Genomic DNA, 23,666 nt, shown 5'->3' with positions numbered 1-23,666 from the left:
TGACCCTCCTGAAGTTCCCAAAAATGTCTAATCAAAGTTTTGCAAACCAGGGCCAGCCAACAATCAAATGATTCAATGTTTCTATGTCCTTAAAGCAGAGGCGGCAAGTTCCTTCAGCTCTAGGAGTTCGTATTCCTGCACCCAAAACTTCATTTGTAGGGTATATGTTCAGTTCAATACGTAGCCATGCTCGCCTACATTTTGTAGATGGATATTTTTGCATAATTGTGGGTAAGGAATTATAAGGTTTATTATCATACATATAGTGACTAAAGATTCTATAATTCAGCAATTTTAATATATTCTCTACCCAGTTATTTTCATATAGGCGTTGTTTCACTATATTAAGTGCAACTAATAAAGTTCCATCCATTACCCCTATTGTGCCATAATCTTGCCCTCCCCTTGGAGCGTCACTGTTTTTAATTTTACGAATAACATGCCACCAGTCTGATTTAAAAATCCTTTATACAAATGCAGATATCTCAAACCAATACCAATAGTCACCTGTATAGAAGTAATACCCAGATGTCTTATAGCGGGCAATGGAACTCCCTGCGGTAGGTATACAACTTTTTGCCAAACTTTACTCCCATAAAGTGGCCAATTTTCAGTTTCTTCTAACTTTCCTGTGCTCTGGGCAGGGTCCAAGCTTGCAGTGTTTCTGGCACGTTATTATTGCTAGCTGTTGTTCTGCGGGGGAATAAATAGGACTAACAGAGCAGGGACATAGTTTATTGATGAAGGGTCAGCACGGTTGGAAGCACTGTGACCCAAAATCCTTGTTTGTGATCTCTGATGTCACCTGAGGGTTGATACCGGATTGCAGTGCTGGCCGCACTCCTGTTGCCTGCATGTCTTCTCCTCTGTTTGAGCCTCATATCGAGGTAAAGTTTAGAGCTGTAAATGAAACCTTTGTCATATACTGTACCCTTTTATGGTCTTTATCCGTGTGCGATCAGGGGTGTGTCCTCAGTTATGGAGGCCAATTAGGGTGCAACTAGGAGACGTCTCCTCTGCATGCGCACGTTAACGGCAGTTCAGAGCTGAGGCAGAACTGAAGCTTTTTTTTCATTCTGTGCACTGGTGGGGCTTCTCCTCTGAATAGATGCTCTGATGCTGAATCAGATGAGAGCTGCAAGCAAACCTTCTCTCACACTCCGTACCCTGGTGTGGTTACTCTTTGGTGTAGTATCTCTGAGGATACCTTAGCTTTGTAGCCTAAATGAATTTCTTGTCACATTCCATGCACTCATAGGGATCCACCCACTTAGGATCGTTAGAATCTTTCACAGAGATGAGGGGTCATTGGAGCTTTTCTTGCACTCCGTGCAGCGATAGGGCTTCTCTCCAGCATGGAACCTCTCATGCTGGTAGTGAAGCCTTTATCACACTCAGTACACTGGCATAGTCACTCCCCAGTATGGATCTTCTCATGCTCGTACAGATTTGCGCTCTTAGTGAAACTTTTATCACATTCTGTACACTGGTATGGTCTCACCCCAGTATGGATCCTCTGATGCTGGTAAAGCTGTGCACTGTTAGTGAAGCTTTTCTCACACTCCGTACACTGGTATGGCCGCTCCCCAGTATGGCTGCGCATATGGCTGGAGAGTACAGAGTTCTGGCTGAATCTTTTTCCGCACTCCGGACACTGGTATGGTCGCTCCCCAGTGTGGCTCTTCATATGGATGTAGAGATTTGAGTTCTGGCTGAAGCTTTTACCGCACTCAGTGCACTGGTATGGTCGCTCTCCAGTATGGCTCCTCATATGGATATAGAGTACGGAGTTCTGGCTGAAGCCTTTTCCACACTCTGTACACTGGTATGGTCGCTCTCCAGTATGGCTGCGCATATGAATGTAGAGATTCGATTTCTGGCTGAAGCTTTTTCCGCACTTCGTACACTGGTATGGTCGCTCTCCAGTATGGCTCTTCTGATGACGGTGCAGATGCGAGACACAAGTGAAGCCTTTCTCACACTCTGAGCACTTGAACGGTCTTTCTCCTGTGTGGGATCTGTGATGTACCCTCAGCTGTGATGCCCACTTAAAGTGCTTATCGCACTCCGTGCACTCATAGGACTTCTCCCCAGCATAGATCCTCCGATGGTGGCTCATTCTCTGGTGAAAGAAGCACAGGTTCCATGTATTATTTTAAGTCATCATATGTCCTAAAAACCAATAGACCTAGTGCAGAGCTGATCATTTCAGTTCACACAGTCCAAGCCTTCATAAAACAAAACAAAACCTTCTGAGCGGTCACCAATCGGGGGAGAGGAATGGACAAAACACGCTTGCTGCAACATTACAACACTGATTTACATGTATAATTGTGTGATTATACTAATTTACTTAACATATTTCTTAAAGGCATGGTCTAGTAAAAAAATGTATTGTCCCTATGGGTCGGCCATGTTTTTTTAAGGCTAAGTGGCTCGATTTTAGAAAACTTTCCTATGGACCTTACCCGAGTTTTCGTCCATTAAACGCACGCGAAAACAAGCACCTGGGAGCCGCCATTTTCTGATAATCCTATCTTTTCCCCGATCGCCCTGGCTGACCTGCTTCTGCGGCACTAAATCAATTCCCCCGCCCCTGAGCCTGTCATCAGCAGACTCGTACCGCCCATTTCCCAACGGCAAAGCACGTCTTGTGTCAACATTCGCTGCGCTTCAGCTAATGACGTGTCGTCATGGAAATGGCAGGACGCCTCTTTCCTCAGTAAGTATAAAAAGACCGTTTCACAACACACAGCAGCCGATTTTCGATTCCATTCCTCTCTCTGTTTTACTTTGAGTATTCTGTGACTCGTTTCTGTGCTCTGGTCAGCTACCTTCGCCGCTTGTAGCCCGTGTGAACACCTGTACAATCTCTGTAAATTATTTTACTTTGTTTACCACACAATGGCTACAATAATGCCCTACATGTACGAGCCTGAGTATACCGAGGAGGAACTACTGGAAAGGGAAGCACGCGAAAACGATGGGGATTCGGACGGCAGTTGAGAGGACGATTCAATAGATGAAGAGCCTGGGCCTAGTCTCATGGACGGCGTCTCCACCTGGTGCACATGCAATCGGTGCGAGCTAATGCCAACCGAGGACGAGAACTGCTGCTGCCGAGAAAACTCGGGATGCCTGACCTACATTTCGGAAGGCGAGCCACGACCGCAATGCATCACCGAGCTGCCAGACTTCAGGGCAGCCTGCCTCACACGGGCCGTGTTGAGAATAATGATGGTGCTTATGCACGAACTTCGAGCAACTGTTAGTCCTCGTAATCCGAGTAACGAGTAAGTATACTCTGCATGTCATGCCACTCCTATTTCATGTTCTTCTACTATATCCAAAATTACATCTACATATCATTGTAACGCATGTAAGTCATTCAATAGTGTGCATTGTCTAGATAGCATTTGTCCGTGTAAAATGCCATTAGTTACAAGAATTGTCATTGACAACAAACGTTTATTAAACTTATCTGGGTCATTTAAAAACAGTTTGTTTCATTCCTTTTCACAGGTGGTACAGGCTGGTGGCCTATCGTTCCTTTACATGGTGGCTTCACGGGAGGCTTGGACACCGCGTTCGAAGAGTGATACCCGCCTGTGCCGTTCGTGCCATTAGAGACACGTTCCCGAGTGACAGCGGTCAGGACAGGGGATTTTCTCTCGCTGTGCTGCAACCTGACCTGTATAACCTTTAAAGTCTTCTATTTTTGTGTCATGAAAATAAGATACAAAATAAAACACCACATTTATTTTAACAACGTTTGTCTCGATTTTTTAAATGAATCAAGTGTGTCTCCATTCAAGGATGGACGTCAGACACCTGTGCAGGGTGGTCACTATCTATCTAAGGTAACATAACATATTATCGATAATGCTTGCACCAAATAACACTTTTTCAAAGTCTTTCTGTAGGTTATGTCTATATAAAAGTCACACATATATCTATACTATCAATTACCATTGGATTATACAGGCCTTAGGGTCTTGGCCACTATAATACACCGGTTGAAGTGTGGGTCTGTGCTCACAAGAATCTCTGGTATGTGGCATTTGTTATTGATAAGCAACGATATACTATCATTGATATAAAGGCGATATACTGTATATTGATATAAAGGCGGTTCGCGCCGGTGGATGTGCGCTGGCATGGGGGGGGCTGACCGGGGCGCGAAAGGCCAAGGTGCCAAACTACATGTACACTTCAAAAGGTGTCCGACGCCAAGGGGCCATCGGTCACATGGCCTCCTCAGACCCCGTGTCTCCAGCCAGGCCTCCCCTTGAAGCAGGCCGCCCCCCTGCAATCCACATAAGTGTATCTCCATTCAGCAGTCTTCCTGTGCCTTATCTGCACGCCCCAGGCCCATCCATCCCACCCCCCTGTATCAAAGGCGGTTTGCGCCGGTGGATGCTCGCTGGCATGGGGGGCTGTCAGGGGCGCTAAAGGCAAAGGTGCAAAACTACATGTACACTTCAAAAGGTGTCCCACGCCAAGGGGCCATCGGTCACATGGTCTCCTCAGACCCCGTGTCTCCAGCCAGGCCTCCACTTGAAGCAGGCCGCCCCCCTGCAATCCACATAAGTGTGTCTCCATTCAGCAGTCTTCCTGTGCCTTATCTGCACGCCCCAGGCCCATCCATCCCACCCCCCTGTATCAAAGGCGGTTCACACCCGGGGATGAGCGCTGGCATGGGGGGATGTCCGGGGCGCGAAAGGTCAAGGTGCCAAACTACATGTACACTTCAAAAGGTGTCCCACGCCAAAGGGCCATCGGTCACATGGCCTACTCAGACCCCGTGTCTCCAGGCAGGCCGCCCCCCTAATACCACGACATACATACGTCATTCATTCACAAACACACCCCAGTTTCTAATACTTTAAAAACCACTCGATATGTCTCATGAGAACATCTTTGTGCTTTGCAACTCAACTCTTGAACGTGCTACCTGGGAACCACTGAGATCTATGCTAATCTGCTTGTCGTCGTGCTATCCGTGAACTCTGTGACCGACCGCTTCGAGCATACCCATCAGTGCGCTACCTGTGGCCATCCACCTATTCTCCCGCAACATACTGCTCTGCTTGCTGAACCCAACTGTTTGTTGGTCAAGGTAAGGCCATGTATCCTGGTTATTGTTCTGACTTGAGTGTCGTGTAGACCGATGAGACCTCCGTCCCCAAGTGACGCACAGGGGAACAAAATGGAAACCCGCTGTGCGACCCTTGAGGCCACAGGTGAGAGATGTCTTCCCAGATCCACGGAGCCTCTGGAACACCGATGCTGCTGTCAAGAAGGAATGAGGTTAAGCACCAGGCAATCACAATACAGGCAGGTAAACAAAAGAATCTAAAGTGTCTTACCTATCTGGTGTAAGGGAGACCCAGGTAACCTAGTAGGGAGGTTCGAGGCTCAAAAAGATACAGCGGTCCCTGGAGTGGTAGAACCGCAGGTAAGCGTGGATACAGGTAGGCCACCTGTAAGATAGGGCTTGACTTGGGCGTAGAAGTACAGCAAGAAATTCAGGGATGATCCAAAGACAAGTCGATATGCAGTCCAAAAATCCGGCAACAGGTAAACAGTTCCGAGCAAAGGTACAAAGGGGTGTCCAAGAGAGTCCAAGATAGAGTTCCGTGGTCGAGGTAGCAAGGAGCAAGTATAAACGCCAAACAGAGTCCGAAGCCAGCTGAGAAGCAATGAACGTCCTGCCTCTCAGTTCTTTATACTGTGTGTCCCTGGGTCATGTGACGTCTACCAAGATCACGTGAGGAACGCCACACTGTATTACGTGACCGACGTGATGACGTATCGCCGTCCCTTCTGCGATACATCCTCCAAGGCAGTTGCCAATGCAGGAAAGGCTGTAAGCGAGCCCGTACACCAAAGAAGGAACGGTGTTTTCGGTTCTGTGGGTTCCCCGAATCCCTTGAGCCTCGAAGCTGGGGTGGAGGTGTTTGGGGAATGTGAGCAGTGTTCTGATGTGGGGAGGCCTGATGTGCTGAGGATCGCCTAACAGTTATATTTCGCAGATTTTTAAATTTCTATCTATTTTCCAGTAGAGTACAAAATAGTGCAATGTTCATTGGTCTCATTGGTATTGACATCAGTTTCCATTGCTATGCTATCAATAGATCTATTTATTTTCATCTGTGACTATTGTGATTGAATTGCATCCTTCGGGGGTCCAGTCAATAATGTTAGCATGTTTCCTTCTCGTGCAAGACAAAACATCCAAGGGACGAGTCACATGTTCAGATTTCAGACACATGAATTATACATTTCTGCAACTTATGCAAATACTAAGCAGCACAAAATTAACTGGAATAGTTCCTGCGACCAAAACAAACCTTGCATTGATCATTGTATGATTCATTTACTTTTGTATCAAATCTTTACTCTTGAAGATTGTATAATAATGTCGATATTTACTTTTCAGATTTATCAACAATGCCTGCCTGTTCGATTAGCGGTTGCCCTTCGAAGACCCATGCGAAATCTGAAGGAACTACAATGCATGTATTCCCGAAAACTGTTGATCGAATAAGAGAATGGGTCAGACATTACGGATATCCACTGGATGAGCTGGAAAGTAGAGTCCAACAAGTCTTAGAGGACAAGAGGGGTGATCGATACCGCATCTGCAGCCGGCACTTTTTCTTGGACATGTACACAACTTCTTGGGTAACAAAGAAGAATAAACGGCGAACGACACGCAAATTGCGCGAAAACGCTATTCCCACTCTATTCGTCCACATTCCGCCACCGGTGAGTCAAGTGTCCCGATTTAGCTTTAGGCCTTGCGGTAGTGTGTAGCCGAATGGATTAATAGATATTGTAGGTGTTCTATCCCTTGTAATAATTTCGATATTGATATGAGTGTATAGTTTTTTGAATAATGACATTTATCAATATATTCTTTTTCGATTTCATAACCCACAAACGCAATGTATATATATGGGAACAGGGAACTGTGCTGTATTGAGCATTTTTCAAGTATTCTGTCGGCTTACGTGGCTATTTTTAATATTGGCATTTCACTATCAATCATTAATTGACCTTTACAACTTCTTGACTATCCCTTGAATCTGAAGCAAGAACATTCTACATCCTTGACGTGGTCGCAGTTATCAACCACTTCTAGCGCGTATCAGGTAATCTTACTAGGCTAATCCGCTACATACTTGTTTTATGCATGTCAAGTAATAGTTTTATTCTATCGTGTAATTATTTTACCGAATGTTTGGTTACTGCTTTCCAATTAATATACACCTTAGTTATCGTCCACTGGTGTTTGTTTTCATTAATAATTAGTGTTATCCATACTAATGCAAGTACTGTCTTTCAGGGAGATGCTGAAGTGTCCGCCACATCTAAAACGTTTCTCGATGATCCTCACCAGCAGGAGGTATGGATACTGACAGCTCCATCGAGCGTCATCATCAGAGCCGGAATTCCTGTCGTTTGATTGTTCTACACAATGTTTCATTCGTGGTTAGCCGTTGATATGTACCTGTGCTGTCGACCCCAGGTGTATGTTATGTTTTCACAATTGTAATCCTCACTAATGCAAGTACTATGTTTCAGGCAGTTGATGGAGCGTCAACCCCTGCACTTGATGCAGAGCCTGACATTCAAGTATACGAATCGGCGCAACAGCTTTCGGAAGTGCGCACTACATTTGCAACATCCATAGATATTCTTCAGCAGCACGAGGTATGGATACTGACAGCTCCATCGAGCGTCATCATCAGAGCTGGAATTCTTGTCGTTTGATTGTTCTACACAATGTTTCATTCGTGGTTAGCCGTTGATATGTACCTGTGCTGTCGACCCCAGGTGTATGTTATGTTTTCACAATTGTAATCCTCACTAATGCAAGTACTATGTTTTAGGCAGTTGATGGAGCGTCAACCCCTGCACTTGATGCAGAGCCTGACATTCAAGTATACGAATCGGCGCAACAGCTTTCGGAAGTGCGCACTACATTTGCAACATCCATAGATATTCTTCAGCAGCACGAGGTATGGATACTGACAGCTCCATCATGCGTGATCATATAACGTGATTCCATTTGCTATACTTTCTTCCCTATTAACGCAAGTGCTGTGTTTCAGGGAGACGACGAAGCTTCCACCACAATCACAACATCTCATTTAGATGATGCAGATGTAAAGGAATCGTTGAAATAAGTCGATGAAATGTGATCATATTTGGATTTTCCTTGATTCTTTTGGACAATGCATCTTTCGCAGTTATCTCTTTATATGTACCTGTGCCGTCGACCCCAAGTGTGTGTTATGTTTCCAATATTGAAAACCATACTAATCCAAGTACTGTGTTTCAGGGAGACGACGGAGCTTCCACCACAATCACAACATCTCATTGAGATGATGCAGATGTAAAGGAATCGTTGAAATAAGTCAATGAAATGTGATCATATTTTGATTTTCCTTGATTCTTTTGGACAATGCATCTTTCGCGGTTATCTCTTTATATGTACCTGTGCCGTCAACCCCAAGTGTGTGTTGTGTTTCCAATATTGAAAAGCATACTAATCCAAGTACTGTGTTTTAGGGAGATGCGGATGCCTCCTCTCCAATACAACCATTCATGGCAGTCCATGCAGAGCCAGAGGTATGGATACTAACAGTTCCATCGAAATAGATCATCACTGGTCGAATACTTGTCGTTTGATTGTTGCACACAATGTTTAAATCGTATTTGGCTATTGAGATGTACCTGTGTGTTCGTCCTCACGTGTTTTATGCTAACAATATTTTGATACATAGTAATGAAAGTACTATGTTTCAGGGAGACGATGGAGCCTCATTCCTTGCTGTCTATGCGGATACAGAAAATATAGTCCTTGCAGCGCAAGAGGAAGGGAGGACATGCGGAAACGAATCGTAGCTACAGCGTGCAGATGTGGAAGGTCGAGTCAAAAAAGTTGCAAAGAAAAAAAAACAAAAAAAGGTTAGTTACAAACAGTTAATAACTTTAAAAAAAATGTTGTGGTGGGGACTATTTTATGTTTTTTTCCAGTCAATTCTACTACACTCCATCTTGTGTTTAAACTGAACATCCCTTTTCCAATCTCTCCTCCAGTTACCCGTGGGCGTCAGAACTATACACACACAGACAGTGAAGCGAATGAGAGATGTGGCTTGCCAGACCATGTACACTATGGAGGAACTATTAATTGAGGCGAGGCGTGTTCAGGCTCGAGATGCTCATGTCCAATGGCCAGAACATGAATTAGCTCTGTTTGGAGACTACAGCAAAGTTGCATTGGACCATAGCTACTGTGCGACCGGACCACCACAAGAAGATGTTATTGAATGTATTGAAGATAGCTCTGAAGTAGTTGCAGATCAATTTACACAATCTACACCCGCCAAAAAATTGCCACCAAAAAACATGTCGACATTGTTGTGTTCTCCCATCAATGTTGAATTAGCAGATGTTGAAATGAGAGAGAATGAACCAGCCGAAGCATCCATAGACGCAACAATACTTGATATCAGCGATATTACTTTCCAATGTGTTGACATCTCCACAACGTCAAAGGCCGAAACAACGTTGACGCAGGATGACAGTCTAATGAAAGAGAGCAAATACATTGTATTCGACAGTTGCTTGATGGAAATTATAAGTATGCTGAAATGTGTGCATTCCGTCAGAGGGAAAGTATGTGGGAAGCCATTGATTAATGTGACTCGTCAAATGAAAGGCAGTAACGTCAAAATAAATGCCGCCTGTAGATTAAATCATAGGTTCTCATGGTCTGCACAACCAATGCTGGGGAAAATGCCAGCAGGCAATCTACTGTGTGCAGCTGCATCACTTTTTAGTGGCTCCAGTTTTAGAAAGTTAGAGGCTTTCTTTCAGTTTGTGGGACTCCATTACATTTCTAGAGCGCTGTACTACACATACCAACGTGATTATCTGTTTCCGGCCATTAGCGATGCTTGGAGAATTGAACAATTGTCTCTAGCAAGTACATTCGAAGGCAAACGATTCAGGCTAGCCGGCGATGGACAGTGCGATAGCCCTGGATTTTCTGCCAAGTACTGCACCTACCACTTTCAGGACATGGATAGTAAGAAAATTGTGAGTTCGGAGGTCGTGCAGGTAACACAATGTACATCCTCAGTGGCCATGGAGAAACTAGGATTTATAAAATCAGTGGAACATCTACAATCGAGGGGGATGCACATCAACCTCATAGCCACGGATAGACACGTTTCAATTGCCAAGACAATGAGAGAGCAGTTCCCACATATTAAACATCAATTTGACGTATGGCATCTTGCTAAATCAATCAGTTTTGAAAGTATTTTGCAGTGGTCACATTCTATCACCAACCATCTTTGGTGGAGCTCAAAAACTTGTGAGGGGTCAGTGGAAATACTACTTGAAAAATGGCGGTCACTGATGCACCACTGTACCAACGTTCACCGCTGGACAGCAAATGAACATTTCCACCAATGTGAACATGGCCCTTTGCCCCCAGAGGAGGCACGGAAGAAGCCATTGAGAAGATTGTTTGCGACAAAACTCTATCAAGAGATTTGAGAGGACTGACAGAATTCTGTCACACAGGAGATTTGGAGGTGTTCCACAATATGTGCCTAAAGTACAGGCCAAAGCGCTTGCATTTTAGCTTTCGGGGCTTGAAACATTGCACTCTACTAGCGGTCTTGGCCCATAACAGCAATGTCGGACGTGAACAATCTAGGACTAGGGGTAAAGTAAGGATGCCTCGCTACACTAAGGTGTTTTCAAAACGAAGTAAGCAATGGGTGATCAAACCAGTTTATGATGAAATGCAGTTCGACTTTGTGAAAGGCCTTATTGTTGCTGTGTTAGAGAAGCACAGATATGGAATTTTGGACGTTTCTGTACAGAGCAGTGATCCATTGCCACCAAACATTGCGACTGTGCCATGCCCACCCGATGCACAGCTGATTGTGAAGTACAAATCGCGGTTTAAATAATTGCAATAGGATTGTATTTTTGTAAATAAATGTCATTGTACAGTGTACCTGTAAACCTAACCCCTAACTTCACCATCATGGGTGGCGAGCAAGCTGAGTGTCATCTTTGAATTCTCTCTATTCACCTCACATATGTGTATGTATATATTTTTCTCATGTCTCATCTAATGTAAATGTAAATGCTGCGCACTGTTAACGGAGGGGAGGCTTGCGTATTGCAAATAATAAAACAAACAAACAAACAATAAATCTCACTTTTAACTCAACTCCTGTGGTACTTTATACTTTCCCTGACCTTCCGTTAAAAATTAAATGTCTCAATTTGGGCTGCAAAGCTCGCAGACAACGGGGACAAAATTGGGGCACTTAGAACGCGCCAGCCAAGCGGGCCGTGGCATTTGGGAGAGAAGCCAGTTCGCATTTGCACATTGAGGCGCACTACATAGACGGATTCTAAACTTCAAGTTCTCATAGATGCCTATACTACGTGATGCTGCAAATAAAGAATGCGAAGGACAGTGCCCAGATGAGGCCCACAAGTCGCACTGGAAGTATAAGGGTCTATTGTTTTTTGACCTTGAGACAGGGACCATGCCGAAAGAACTACATTTGAAGGGAGTGCGCAATAACGTAAGAGACGATAAGGCAGAAAATTCAGAAACTAGACCGAGTTTCAGTTTTAGGTCAGTATACGAAAAATCATTGTCAAGAGCATGGTCCGTTTTACAGACTGCATTACGAAGAGACACAATGGAAATTTCAAATATAATGTAAGTAAATCTTTACACGCTTTTATACCGGAATGAAGAATTAATGAATGGATGCATGAATAAATGAATGAATGAAGAGCTAGGAAAAGCAAGTAAAACTGTTCGTAGTGGGCACATGGGCATGCAGGTCCACTGGTCTCACCGATCTCGCTCCTTGGCCCAGCCACTTTTCCCTGCACTACGGGACTGTCTCTGTATCCTTCAGCCCCTTGTCCCGGCATTTACCTTGCACTTGCCACCAGCTGGCCCTATTATTTAATTTGTATTCAACTAACCATGTACAGCCCTTCCCCATGCGCGATCAGAAAGACACCTGGCCTAGTAGGATCGTTGTCTGTCTGCCCTTGTTCCCCACCTGCCTCGTCACGCCTAGAAACACTTGAGTATACGCGCGTTACAAATGCCATATCATATATCATATCATTCCACACGCATGTAGACAAACTGTTGTTTCTCATTGTGTGTTGGCCTCGATTTATTTCGTTACTTTTCGCATTTATGTTAGGGACGAACATACTCCATTGAACTACCCTTGCAAGCAAATAGTTTCTGATCGGCCGTAATAAATAAAATGAGTAATATTAACGAAGTTCGGCTAGCGAGACTAATTATCATTTTTTTGTTTTCATAACAGGTAATTGATCCCTTTCTGCCCCTGCCATCTGTTTGAGACACCGGCGGATGGATTCTTCAGCAGACACCTGCAGCTTCGTGTCAACAACTGGAGCACGATCACCATATTATGGGACGATCGCCAAGGGCCCACATGCCCTTACGCTGTACTAGTGGCTAGAAGCAACATAACAACCTTTAGGCTGGACTAGTGCCTAGTTGATGGAACAGCCTTGCGGTTCACAGTGCTTCCAAAGTGATTCTTTTTACGAAAATGAACACCCTGTGTGCCATAAAGGAACAGCGCGTGACTCAAGATGAAACGGAACAGTTATTGCGGATACAGATAAAAGAAAATCAATGGCTTCCGGAGTTCATATGAATATTCTCTAAACATTTAATGCCAAATAAATGTACTTTACCAAATGTACCGTGTTGCTGTTTCATTGTAAAGTACAGTTTCATATTCCGAATTGTGGCGCGCTGTGTTGTGAGTTGATCTGTGTTGGTTTCCGGGTTCTGTGTGGAGTCGCGCAGAAGACGACTGGGCGCGTTTGCCTACGCAGCACAGTAACGTCACGGGGAGAGGCGGGGAATATGAATGTTTTGATAATGTCAGGCTCAGGGGCGGGGGAATTGATTTAGTGCCGCAAAAGCAGGTCAGCCAGGGCGATCGGGGAAAAGATAGGATTATCAGAAAATGGCGGCTCCCAGGTGCTTGTTTTCGCGTGCGTTTAATGGGCGAAAACTCGGGTAAGGTCCATAGGAAAGTTTTCTAAAATCGAGCCACTTAGCCTTAAAAAAACATGGCCGCCCCATAGGGACAATAAAAATGTTTACTAGACCATGCCTTTAAAGATAAAATCTGGAATGCCCCACACACAAGAAGTGTCTATCAATAATGTCCTCGTCAACCTGCTATAAAAATGGCAAAACAGAAAGAAAGGCTGAAGATGATGTTGGGTAAATTATCGCATGAACAGTTATCATTTAGGATATCTGGTTTACACCATTTAACCAAACTACGGTCAATGGTAAAGACCCATTTCAAATAACATAGACCTCTGTCTTGGGTTATTAAACCAGGCTGAATAAGGGTTATAGTTAATGACCAGGTTTAGGGGGAGATCAAAAGACCCAGCAAATTTAATCAGTTATTTTTCCTCACGAATAACAACATCATGAACGTTAGAAACAAGAAGTTATTTCTTAAGTCTTAGCCCTCTCCCCCCAATAGGGTATGGAAGACTCCAGTTCCTCTGCTCTGCTTTGCACATGACAGGAACCAGAGCTGGTTTGTTGTGTGCGTGGAGCATGGGAGCCCGAGAGGTCTGACTTGCAGAGGAGTTCCTCTGAGCAACAACAGATTCAGGAAACTGTAAGAAGATGCTTTTTTTTGTAAATGTGTGTGCATGCGTCCATGTAAGTGTGTGTGTCTGTATATGTTTATTATGTAATGTGTGTGAGTGCATGATGTATGGGTGGCTGTGTGTGTGTGTGTGTGAGTGTGTGTGTGTCATTGCATTGGGACACAGGTAAGTGAGAATGTGAATGCTGTGTGAGTTTGTGTTCAATGTCTGGATTACTTACCAGTAACATTCATTACTCCTAGTCCTACCCTTCCTCGTCCCAGTAGTTGCCTATGAAGCACCTTGCCTCATATGTAAATACTGGGACAAGGAAAAGGGACGTGGAGATAATGCTGGTTTGAGGAGCTGATTTTGGGGGTTGGAGGAGGAGAGTGGGAGAGAGAAGGGACATGTGGGGAGGGTGGAGCTGGAGGGGGTGCACTAAAACATAATGGCCATCCATGATAAAGCAGGCATGATATGTGTGGTTAGTGGATAGAATGACATTTTGGTACAGCCAGTTTAGCCATTCCTTACTGTGTTACAAAGGAGCAAGGGAACCCCTCTACTGAGAACGAATATGGGTCAAATACCCTTTTCTATTCAATTTCTTCCATTCAGGAGGGTCTGCAACCATGTTTTAGCTCACTGCAACCTTCATAGAAGAGAAACATCCATTTGCATATCAGTCTTTGCCCCAACCAGTCCAGCACCGAAATGTTAGACAAATCTCCTCTGAACAAGAGTGCCATAAGCAACCACAGACACATATTCTAGCCTAGTCGGGCCTCATCAGTGAGGTGAAGCTGAGCCTCTCTAAGACACGATGAGCAAGGGGTCCACGTCTGGATTACTCTGGGTTACTTAGGGTGAAACCACAAGTTTTACAAAGGAGTGTGGGAGCCCTTCAACTGAGAATGAACATGGGTCAAATACCCTGTTCTATGGAATTTTTTCCACTGATTTCTTACTGTGGCATTTTTACTGGGAATCTATGTAGTAAGCATCATAAGTATTATGCGTGTCTAGAGTAGCAATTTGGTGCAGCTAGTCTAGACATTTCTTACTTCGGCTTGACATTTTGTACAGGGCATCTCTGATAAAGCAATCATAATAAGTGTTGTTACCTGGCTAGACTGGCATTTTGGTGCAGCCAGTCCAGGTATGTCTTACTGTGGCATGGCATTTTTTACTGAGTTTGATCAATGATATAACAAACTTGATAAGTTTTATAACATGTCTGGTCTACATTGTGCACCCAGTTTTTACATGTTTTATTATGGTGGCATTGCATTTTAAAAGCAAAGCAGTAAGATAGCTCAGCGGGTTCAGTGATTGCTGCTGCAATCTGTGTGAGATCTGTAGGTCATAGGTTCGAATACTGGCATGGCCCACTCAGCCATTTATTCTTCGGAGGTTGATACTTAGGGTGGGCTGATAATTGTATGTAAATATGTGCTATGTACAGCACGTTGGCGAAAGCGCTATCAAAATAACAAATTAGTATCACTAATTAAAGCATGAATGCTCCTTTGCACTGTGGTGACTTGCATCTATTGGATTTTTGTATACTGTATTATCAGAGAAACTGTCAGGGGGGGCTCTACTTTACATATAAGGACAATACCCGACACCTGACATGCTGCTACAGCTGGCATAATATGCAAGTGCCTGGCCATACAATGCTGAAGTGGCATATCTATCGCAGTGCCTCAGCCTATGTCGTATCATGACCCGATTAAGTATTACAATGGGCACCTGGTTAATGCCTTGCTCTACCCAGGTAAGTAGACTCATCTAACGACGCAATTGAACAAGGTCATCGGAGTATTGCAGTTCTTGTTTAATTTGTGTGCAGTAAGTGTTATGATACACATGAATATTATAACATAGGATATTCGACATGCAAGATATATGATACAGTACATAAGTAGCAGTGTCCAAATCAAAGGTATTTGGATTACAAATTTAGACAGTTACATTCTTTACATGTCCTAGTAGTGGAACATGAGAATTAAATGCTGTAAATGTCTGGTCAAACGCTGAAAGTCACCACAAAAACAGGTCAACACAACAGTGTTTCAGCCATTTAGCTAAACTTGAGGAGCTGTGGTTTAGTAGGCCTTCATCAGGTCGGATAAAGTTCTTATGGGCGAAGTAGCCTATGTAATCTGTCGGAGTAAACAGACAGAAGAATGTATCAGGAGTGAGGATGGAACTGAACATCTAAAGTTGGAACGCTTTGAATGTGTGCAAAAACATAGTTCACAAAAGAGAAACATGCAGATTGCGGTGCTTACCATATTTTAAAGCACGTTGGCGTAAGTCATCTGAGTGTCTGTGTACACGGATGAGCACAGGTCAGTAATATTTCTGGCATGAATGCAGGCGATTGCAATGAGAGCTTATTGGGTTTTCCCAATTTAGTGATTAGTAGTATTAGTGAGATAAATAACACAGCTCCTATGCCGACGGCCTCTCTAAATGTGGATGACACCCAAAATACTCCTTTAATGGGGAACTTGAAGTCTTTCATAGCTGCACACATGGTCATCCAGAAGGAACAGAAATTGCACTTCAACATTGTGAGCAATGGTAAACGAAGCCCTGAGCCGGCCGCTTTTAAAGGCCTGCTTTCAAGACCTATACAACCTGTCTGGGCCTCTTTACAAGAAGCCTGGTCTGGAAAAAGGAGTATGCCAGGAGACTATCCACTGGCCATACTGACCCAGCTGAGTCCACCGGAGCAGCAGCTCCATGTAAAAATATCCACTCCATTACCAACATCGTCGCCCAGCAGCCTCCCACCCCGGCACGCACTCGAACTGTGCTGTGATTTGCTGCAGTGCAATACAATGGGGAATGAAACACAACAAAGAGCCGCCAGGAATAGAGAGAATGTCCGCACCCACTCCAACACCCACCTCATTTCTCCAGCCATTGAAAATAACCTCCACACTGAGACACACACCACCAGGATGCCAATGCAACACAGCACAATCTGGACTAAGCAATATACGAATAGAGCCCCTGCCCCCACACCGTCAATCCAAACTCGGAGCTCGTACTTCAGTTAATGCCCTATTCCCCACTGGCTTCACCCTGCCCATGGTGGGCAAGCTCAGACTAGCAGGACTCTCCTCTGGAACCTCTCTGCCATCCTGCCCTACCCCCTATGCAAACCCTTTCGTCTTCCCCTGTCCCTCGCACTCTTGGCGGATACCAAACAGACTGCGACCATCAGCTGCACCCTCCTAAATGTACGTTCTCTGGGCGCCCATGCCATTGCAGCACATGATCTTATTATCGACCACTATCTCGATATTCTTGCCATCACTGAATCCTGGCTCCACAATGCCTCTGGCCCATCTCTGTCGTTAGCCATCCCTCCTAACTGCTCCGTCCTCAAAACAGACAACCCTAATGCACCAGAAGGTGGTGTTGCCCTTATTGCCAAACCATCTCTTCAGATCAAGCAGATCCCCACACCCCTGGTACCAGGCTATGAAATGTGGATTACTAAATTCAATATAAACCCTCAATCCCCCTACAGCATCCTACTGTTCTACAGGCAACCCAACGCATCTAGCTCCCCGGACTAAGACATCCTCCTGCTACTTACCCCCTTCATTAAGCCCACCACCAAATTTAGACTACGGGGTGACTTCAACCTGGGCGTTAGCGATCCAGCTGATACTGAAGCCACAGCCCTTGCCAACTCCTTGACTGGCATGAGCTTCACTCAACATGTCACCACTCCCACACACGCAAAAGGTTGTATTCCTGATTAGATCCTCAACATGAACTCTCCAGTTATCATCTCAGCCATCAGTCCTGTACTGTGGTCTGACCGCTATCTGGTGGAGTTCAGCCTAACCCATTCCTGCCCCCTGACCAAACCCACATCCCCTCCCAACACCACCATGGTTCAAAACACATGCAAGCTCACAGAGGAGTCACTTGCACCCACTCTCTGGACCCTCCTCACCCCTAAACTTCAGATAATAAGTGACCCTGAAGACCTAGCAGTCTTGTATACTCATAGCCTCCTCCACATCATGGACGTGCCAGCCCCCTTCAAACCCAAAATATCCAAACAACATAAGCCCGCTAATGTCTGGTTCATGGACGATCTTGTCATCCTCTGCAGATGCAAAAGAGCTTTGGAACACCTATGGAGAAAGCATTCCACTCCCTCCACTCATGACAACCTCTCCATCGCATCCAAAACCTACAAAAAGGCTGTAATATCATCCAAAGCTAATTCTTAGAATTCTAGAATGACTAACACCACCTCCAATGCTAAAGAACTATTCTCCGTCCTCAAAAGTTAGAGAAACCTGCTCCCCCTGCTCCCAGATTCGTTCAGACAAAGATTGGTGTTCCACCATCCAGACCACCCTAGCCAACAAAATGGACACTCTAAGGGACAAAATCACCACCAAAACAGCACAACTCGCTGCTAAAGCCACTCCATGGAATTCCTCGGTGCCCCCAACTGTGCCTAAACCCCCCTCCACCGTACCCTTCTGTTTCTCCTGTGTGATGCAAACCACTGTACTCGAAACCATTTGCTCACTCAAAACCATGTAACCGCAAAGGTGATGCCTGCCCGGCTCCCATTGTCAAACTTTGCACCCCCACTCTCACCCCTATCATCACTGACTTCATCAGCGCCTCTTTCCAATCCAACTCAGTTCCCAGCAGCCTCAAAGCCACCTGGGTCACCCTGCTCCTCAAAAACCTGTTCTCCTCCCCACCCTTTCCACCAAGTACCACGCCATCACCACTGTCCCCTTCCTGCTCAAAATACTATATTGTGTAGACTACTCCCAAATCTAAAACCTTTCTGGAACTTCATCACCTACTTGGGGCAAGGCAATCAGACTTTAGTACTAAAACCGCCTTGCTGGATCTCAAAATCCAGCTAGACAACATCGGTGACTCAGGTAACCTGGCCATCCTCCTCCTCCTCGACCTTTCGGCAGCCTTTGATCTGGTGGACCATGATACCCTCTGCCACCACCTCAACTCTAACTTCCATTTCTTCACATTACGCCACAAATGCTATCACTTGGGTTAAATCAATCTTAAGTGATTGCACCTCTACAGTCATCATTGGAGACTGTTCACATTGGGGTCCCCCAGGACTCCTGCCTCTCCCTGATCCTCTACAACACATACACCAAAACTCTATTTGACCTTCTTGACTTGCTTGGAATTACACCCAGGTCCTCATCACCATCACAGGAAAGCACAATATGGTCAACATGCTATCAATATAGTCTACAGCATCATCCAAAATTGGATGTCCACCCATAATCTGTGTCTCAATGATGATAAAACAGAGCTGCTCATTGTGGGCTCCCCCCTTCTGGCTCAAAAACCTAGACCCTGTCTTTGACTCCTTCTCTATGACAGCACAAATATCTCAGTCCTGAAACACGTCAAGACCCTAGGTATTTACCGGGACGCGGATCTCTCCATGACCAGACATATCAACGCTCTAACATCCTCGACAGCCTATACCTCCAAGCTTATCTCTCTAGTGTGAGAAACCTGAAGGTGTCTCCCCGACTAGTCCCCGGGGATCTGTCATCCAGGTGGCGAGGACACGGCCATCGCTATTGGATCCAGTTCCTGGGGGTGGGCTAGTGAAGGAGGATCACCTGGATGGGGGGGGTCCTCGGTGTAAAGAGTGGAGGGGGGTTATCTGTACTCCTGCCCTCTATATGGCAGAGCAGAAGCACAGAGAACCCCAGCCAAGATTCTCTATGTGGTAGCAATGGATGAGCAACCAAGGCTTAAGATCTCAGGAGGTGATGCAGGCTGGTTCTTAAGTACAGTGTAGTCCCCAAGCCCACCACAAAGGAATGTCCACACACTATGTTATGTGCTAACAGTTATTTATATAAAAAATAAGGTTCAATATGTGTACACAATTAATAACACAGTTTGTACCTTGCCAAATTTAATATGGCAAATATTTACAATGTCTACCGGGTACCACACTTAGCTATTGGCCCCTTTAAAATGCATCAACTGCTGACAGTTATAATGGCATACAAATCAAACAGTAATGTGGATCATCATAGGACATAGGAAGGAAGACAAGTTAGTTTAAACACTGGCAGAATAGCACTATAGCTACTAAGACACAGTTCTATGTGAGGATCGCCCACCTGGGCAACCTGTAATAAAGTGCATTAACAAGCCCAGTCTATTAATGTTAAAATAGTCTTGTTTCCTGGTCAAAAATTTTCAACTACCCCAATGTACCTGAGTTAGCAGAATTCCTTTGACAGTTCGTCGACGGATCTCTCGAGGGTGGACTCCCTTTAAAGCATAATCCTTTGCCACTGCTGAATTTGCCTACCTGTATGTACCTTTCCAAAGTTGGTTCTACCTAATTGTGAGCTTCTAGCCTTAGTCAAAACTGCTTATTTGTGCTTACCTAGCCTAAATCATTTCTGCATATTTGTGTATACCTAGCTAAAGATGAATCTGCCTATTTTGCCAGCCTCTACCCTAAGCTGAATCTGATTATTTTGTATACCTTGTCAAAGATGAAGCTGCTTATTCATGTATACCTAGCCAAAGCTGAGACTGCCTAACTGTGAGCCTCTAGCCTAAGCTGAATCTGCTTATTGGTGTATACCTAGCTAAAGAGTGAGTGTATACCTAGCTAACTGTGAGCCTCTAGCCTAAGCTGAATCTGCGTATTGGTGTACACCTAGCAAAAGAGTGTATACCTAGCTAACTGTGAGCCTCTAGCCTAAGCTGAATCTGCTTATTGGTGTATACCTAGCAAAAGAGTGTATACCTAGCTAACTGTGAGCCTCTAGCCTAAGCTGAATCTGCTTATTGGTGTACACCTAGCCAAATAGTGTATACCTAGCTAACTGTGAGCCTCTAGCCTAAGCTGAATCTGCTTATTGGTGTATACCTAGCTAAAGAGTGAGTGTATACCTAGCTAACTGTGAGCCTCTAGCCTAAGCTGAATCTGCTTATTGGTGTATACCTAGCAAAAGAGTGTATACCTAGCTAACTGTGAGCCTCTAGCCTAAGCTGAATCTGCTTATTGGTGTATACCTAGCAAAAGAGTGTATACCTAGGTTACTGTGAGCCTCTAGCCTAAGCTGAATCTGCATATTGGTGTATACCTAGAAAAAGAGTGTATACCTAGCTAACTGTGAGCCTCTAGCCTAAGCTGAATCTGCGTATTGGTGTATACCTAGCAAAAGAGTGTATACCTAGCTAACTGTGAGCCTCTAGCCTAAGCTGAATCTGCTTATTGGTGTACACCTAGCAAAAGAGTGTATACCTAGCTAACTGTGAGCCTCTAGCCTAAGCTGAATCTGCTTATTGGTGTACACCTAGCAAAAGAGTGTATACCTAGCTAACTGTGAGCCTCTAGCCTAAGCTGAATCTGCTTATTGGTGTACACCTAGCAAAAGAGTGTATACCTAGCTAACTGTGAGCCTCTAGCCTAAGCTGAATCTGCTTATTGGTATATACCTAGCAAAAGAGTGTATACCTAGCTAACTGTGAGCCTCTAGCCTAAGCTGAATCTGCATATTGGTGTATACCTAGAAAAAGAGTGTATACCTAGCTAACTGTGAGCCTCTAGCCTAAGCTGAATCTGCTTATTGGTATATACCTAGCTAAAGATGAATCTGCCTATTTTGTCAGCCTCTGCCCTAAACTGAAACTGATTATTTGTGTATACCTTGTTAAAGACGATTCTGCCTATTTGGGAGCCTTAAGCCTAAATTGAACCTGCCAATTTGTATGCACCTAGCCTTAGTCGAATCTGCCTATCATAGCCCCACTACCTAGACTACATCGCAGCCAGACCATGCTCACCTGGCTCACAATCATCATGTTCCCCTTCTGTGTCATGCAGGATAATGTACCTTGCAGCGGTAATAATTGCATAGCTTTCAATAATGGCCTAGCCAAACTTGGATGCCCGAGACACTCCTTTATCCCTTGCCCCACACCCTTCCTGCCCACTATGGCACCCTTCCCACCCAGCTATCACCTTAACCACACCACCAAAGACAGTGACCGCCTAGTTGACTTCCCAGCCAACTCCATCTTTGATAGAACTTTGTTTCACCCTAGACCATGTTTGACAAGGGGCGCCAATACCAGTATTAAGCCTTACCATTCCAAACCCAGTACTGAGCCCCCCTCAACCAAGCCTCCAGGAAACACACTCACAGTCAACCCTAACCTCACAGCCCGGAACAGTAGACTAGACACCAGACTCCCTTCTATGATCAGTAAGCTTTCAGCTAAACCCCACACCAAGACTAATATTAGGGATACAGCCTTTAACAAGCCCAAATCACTCCCCCTAAAACGAGCTCTACTAAATGTCAGGTCCCTTGCTGCACATCCTACAGAAACCGCTGACATCATCCTAACTAACGATCTTGACTTCCTCGCCATAACAGAAACTTGGCTACATGAGGCATCAGGACCTTACTTAACCCTAGCCATTTCTGACAAATACTCCATCCTCAGAGCTGACAGACCCAATGCTCGAGGAGGAGGTGTAGCTATCATCTTTAAATCTTCCTTAGACTTCAGATCAGTCACAACCTCCCTACTAAAATCATGTGAGCACCTCACAATCAAGTTGCAAACCTCTCCCAAAAGCACGCTATTCATTTAATATATGACCCCCAGGACATCCCGGAGCCTTTGAGGAAGACATCACCTCGCTAATAGCTGAGAACCCAAGTAATCAGCAAAAATTATCATCCTTGGAGATTTGAAACTTGGGTACAATGACCCCAATGACTCTCCAGCCTCCTCCTTAGCCAACGCTCTAGCTGAGCATGGATTCTCACAACTTTGCTCTCAACCTACTCATCAGAAAGGTAGAATCATCGACTGGGTAGCGGCTTTCAATTGCAATTTTACCTGCAAAGCCCTTCAACCTCTCGCTTGGACTGACCACCACCTCATCCCATTAGATATTACTATCAATAACCTAGGTCCTAAAAAGTGCCCTACTGCACCAGCCTGTCCGACCAGGAACAAGCGCAACATCACTGCTGAAGCCCTAATACCTATGGTCCTCCCCACTCTCAACGCACTACTGGCCACTCCCGACCTTAACCTACTGGTCAACACCTTCAACGACTCGATGGCCATTGCCATTGATACCATCGCCCCATTGAAACTGTGCAAAGGAAAACCTAGAGCTCATTTGAACTCCTGGTACACCCCCGAACTCAAAATATTGAGAAAAAAGAAAGATAAGCTAGAAATACTATGGAAAACAGAACCATCTGTTGAAAACAAAACCAATCTTCCGAATATATCCGCCTTATACAAAAAGGAGATAATTCGCACCAAGAAAGAAGCCTATAACGTTAGGATAAATCAGGCAGGATCCTGCACCAAAGAACTATTCAATATACTAAAGGAATTAGAAAATCCTATCCCACCCACAGATATGTGCACGAAAGACAAACCCTGCTGCACCAGTATCCAGAACGCCCTTGCCAATACAATTACAGGGCTCCAAACTAAAATAGAGGATAAATGACAACAACTTACCAGTAATAAGCCTACCAACCTTAGCTCACCACCGCCCTCTGACTCCAATTTACGCTTTACATTTAAAAAGGTAACTATACCGGAAGTACAAAAAATGATAGCCTCTCTAAAACCATCCAACTGCAAAGGGGACAGCTGCCCTGCCCAGATTATAAAAGATGCAGTCAGAGATCTATCCCCTTTCATCACTAAACTAATTAACCTGCTTTCTGCACTAATTCAGTCCCTAGCAACCTGAAACAATCATGGGTTATCCCACTTCTAAAAAACAATCACTAGACCCGGCCATTCCCACTAATTACAGACGCATCACCAAGGTGCAATTCTTGCTAAATATACTTGACAGAGTTGCCTAC

The 23,666-nt window shown here is 44.8% G+C and overlaps 2 protein-coding genes across 2 annotated transcripts in view; both read right to left on the bottom strand.

The window, feature by feature from the left end:
- LOC138489484 (zinc finger protein 182-like) overlaps positions 1 to 23,666 on the bottom strand; it is a 325,984-nt gene that overhangs the window by 284,235 nt on the left and 18,083 nt on the right. The gene's annotated exons all lie outside the window — the stretch shown is intronic.
- LOC138489487 (zinc finger protein 420-like) overlaps positions 450 to 23,666 on the bottom strand; it is a 251,712-nt gene continuing 228,495 nt past the window's right edge. Inside the window, exon 3 of the mRNA XM_069617229.1 lies at positions 450 to 2,000. Within this exon, the coding sequence (XP_069473330.1) occupies positions 1,412 to 2,000 (589 nt within the window). The 3' untranslated portion in view covers positions 450 to 1,411. The remainder of the gene's footprint in view (positions 2,001 to 23,666) is intronic.

This window comes from Ambystoma mexicanum, chromosome 9 (genome assembly GCF_040938575.1).
Source record: "Ambystoma mexicanum isolate Mex_15411 chromosome 9, UKY_AmexF1_1, whole genome shotgun sequence".
Taxonomy (NCBI): domain Eukaryota; kingdom Metazoa; phylum Chordata; class Amphibia; order Caudata; family Ambystomatidae; genus Ambystoma; species Ambystoma mexicanum.
Note: the sequence above shows the minus strand (reverse complement) of the source record. Positions and strands in the feature narration are given on the sequence as shown.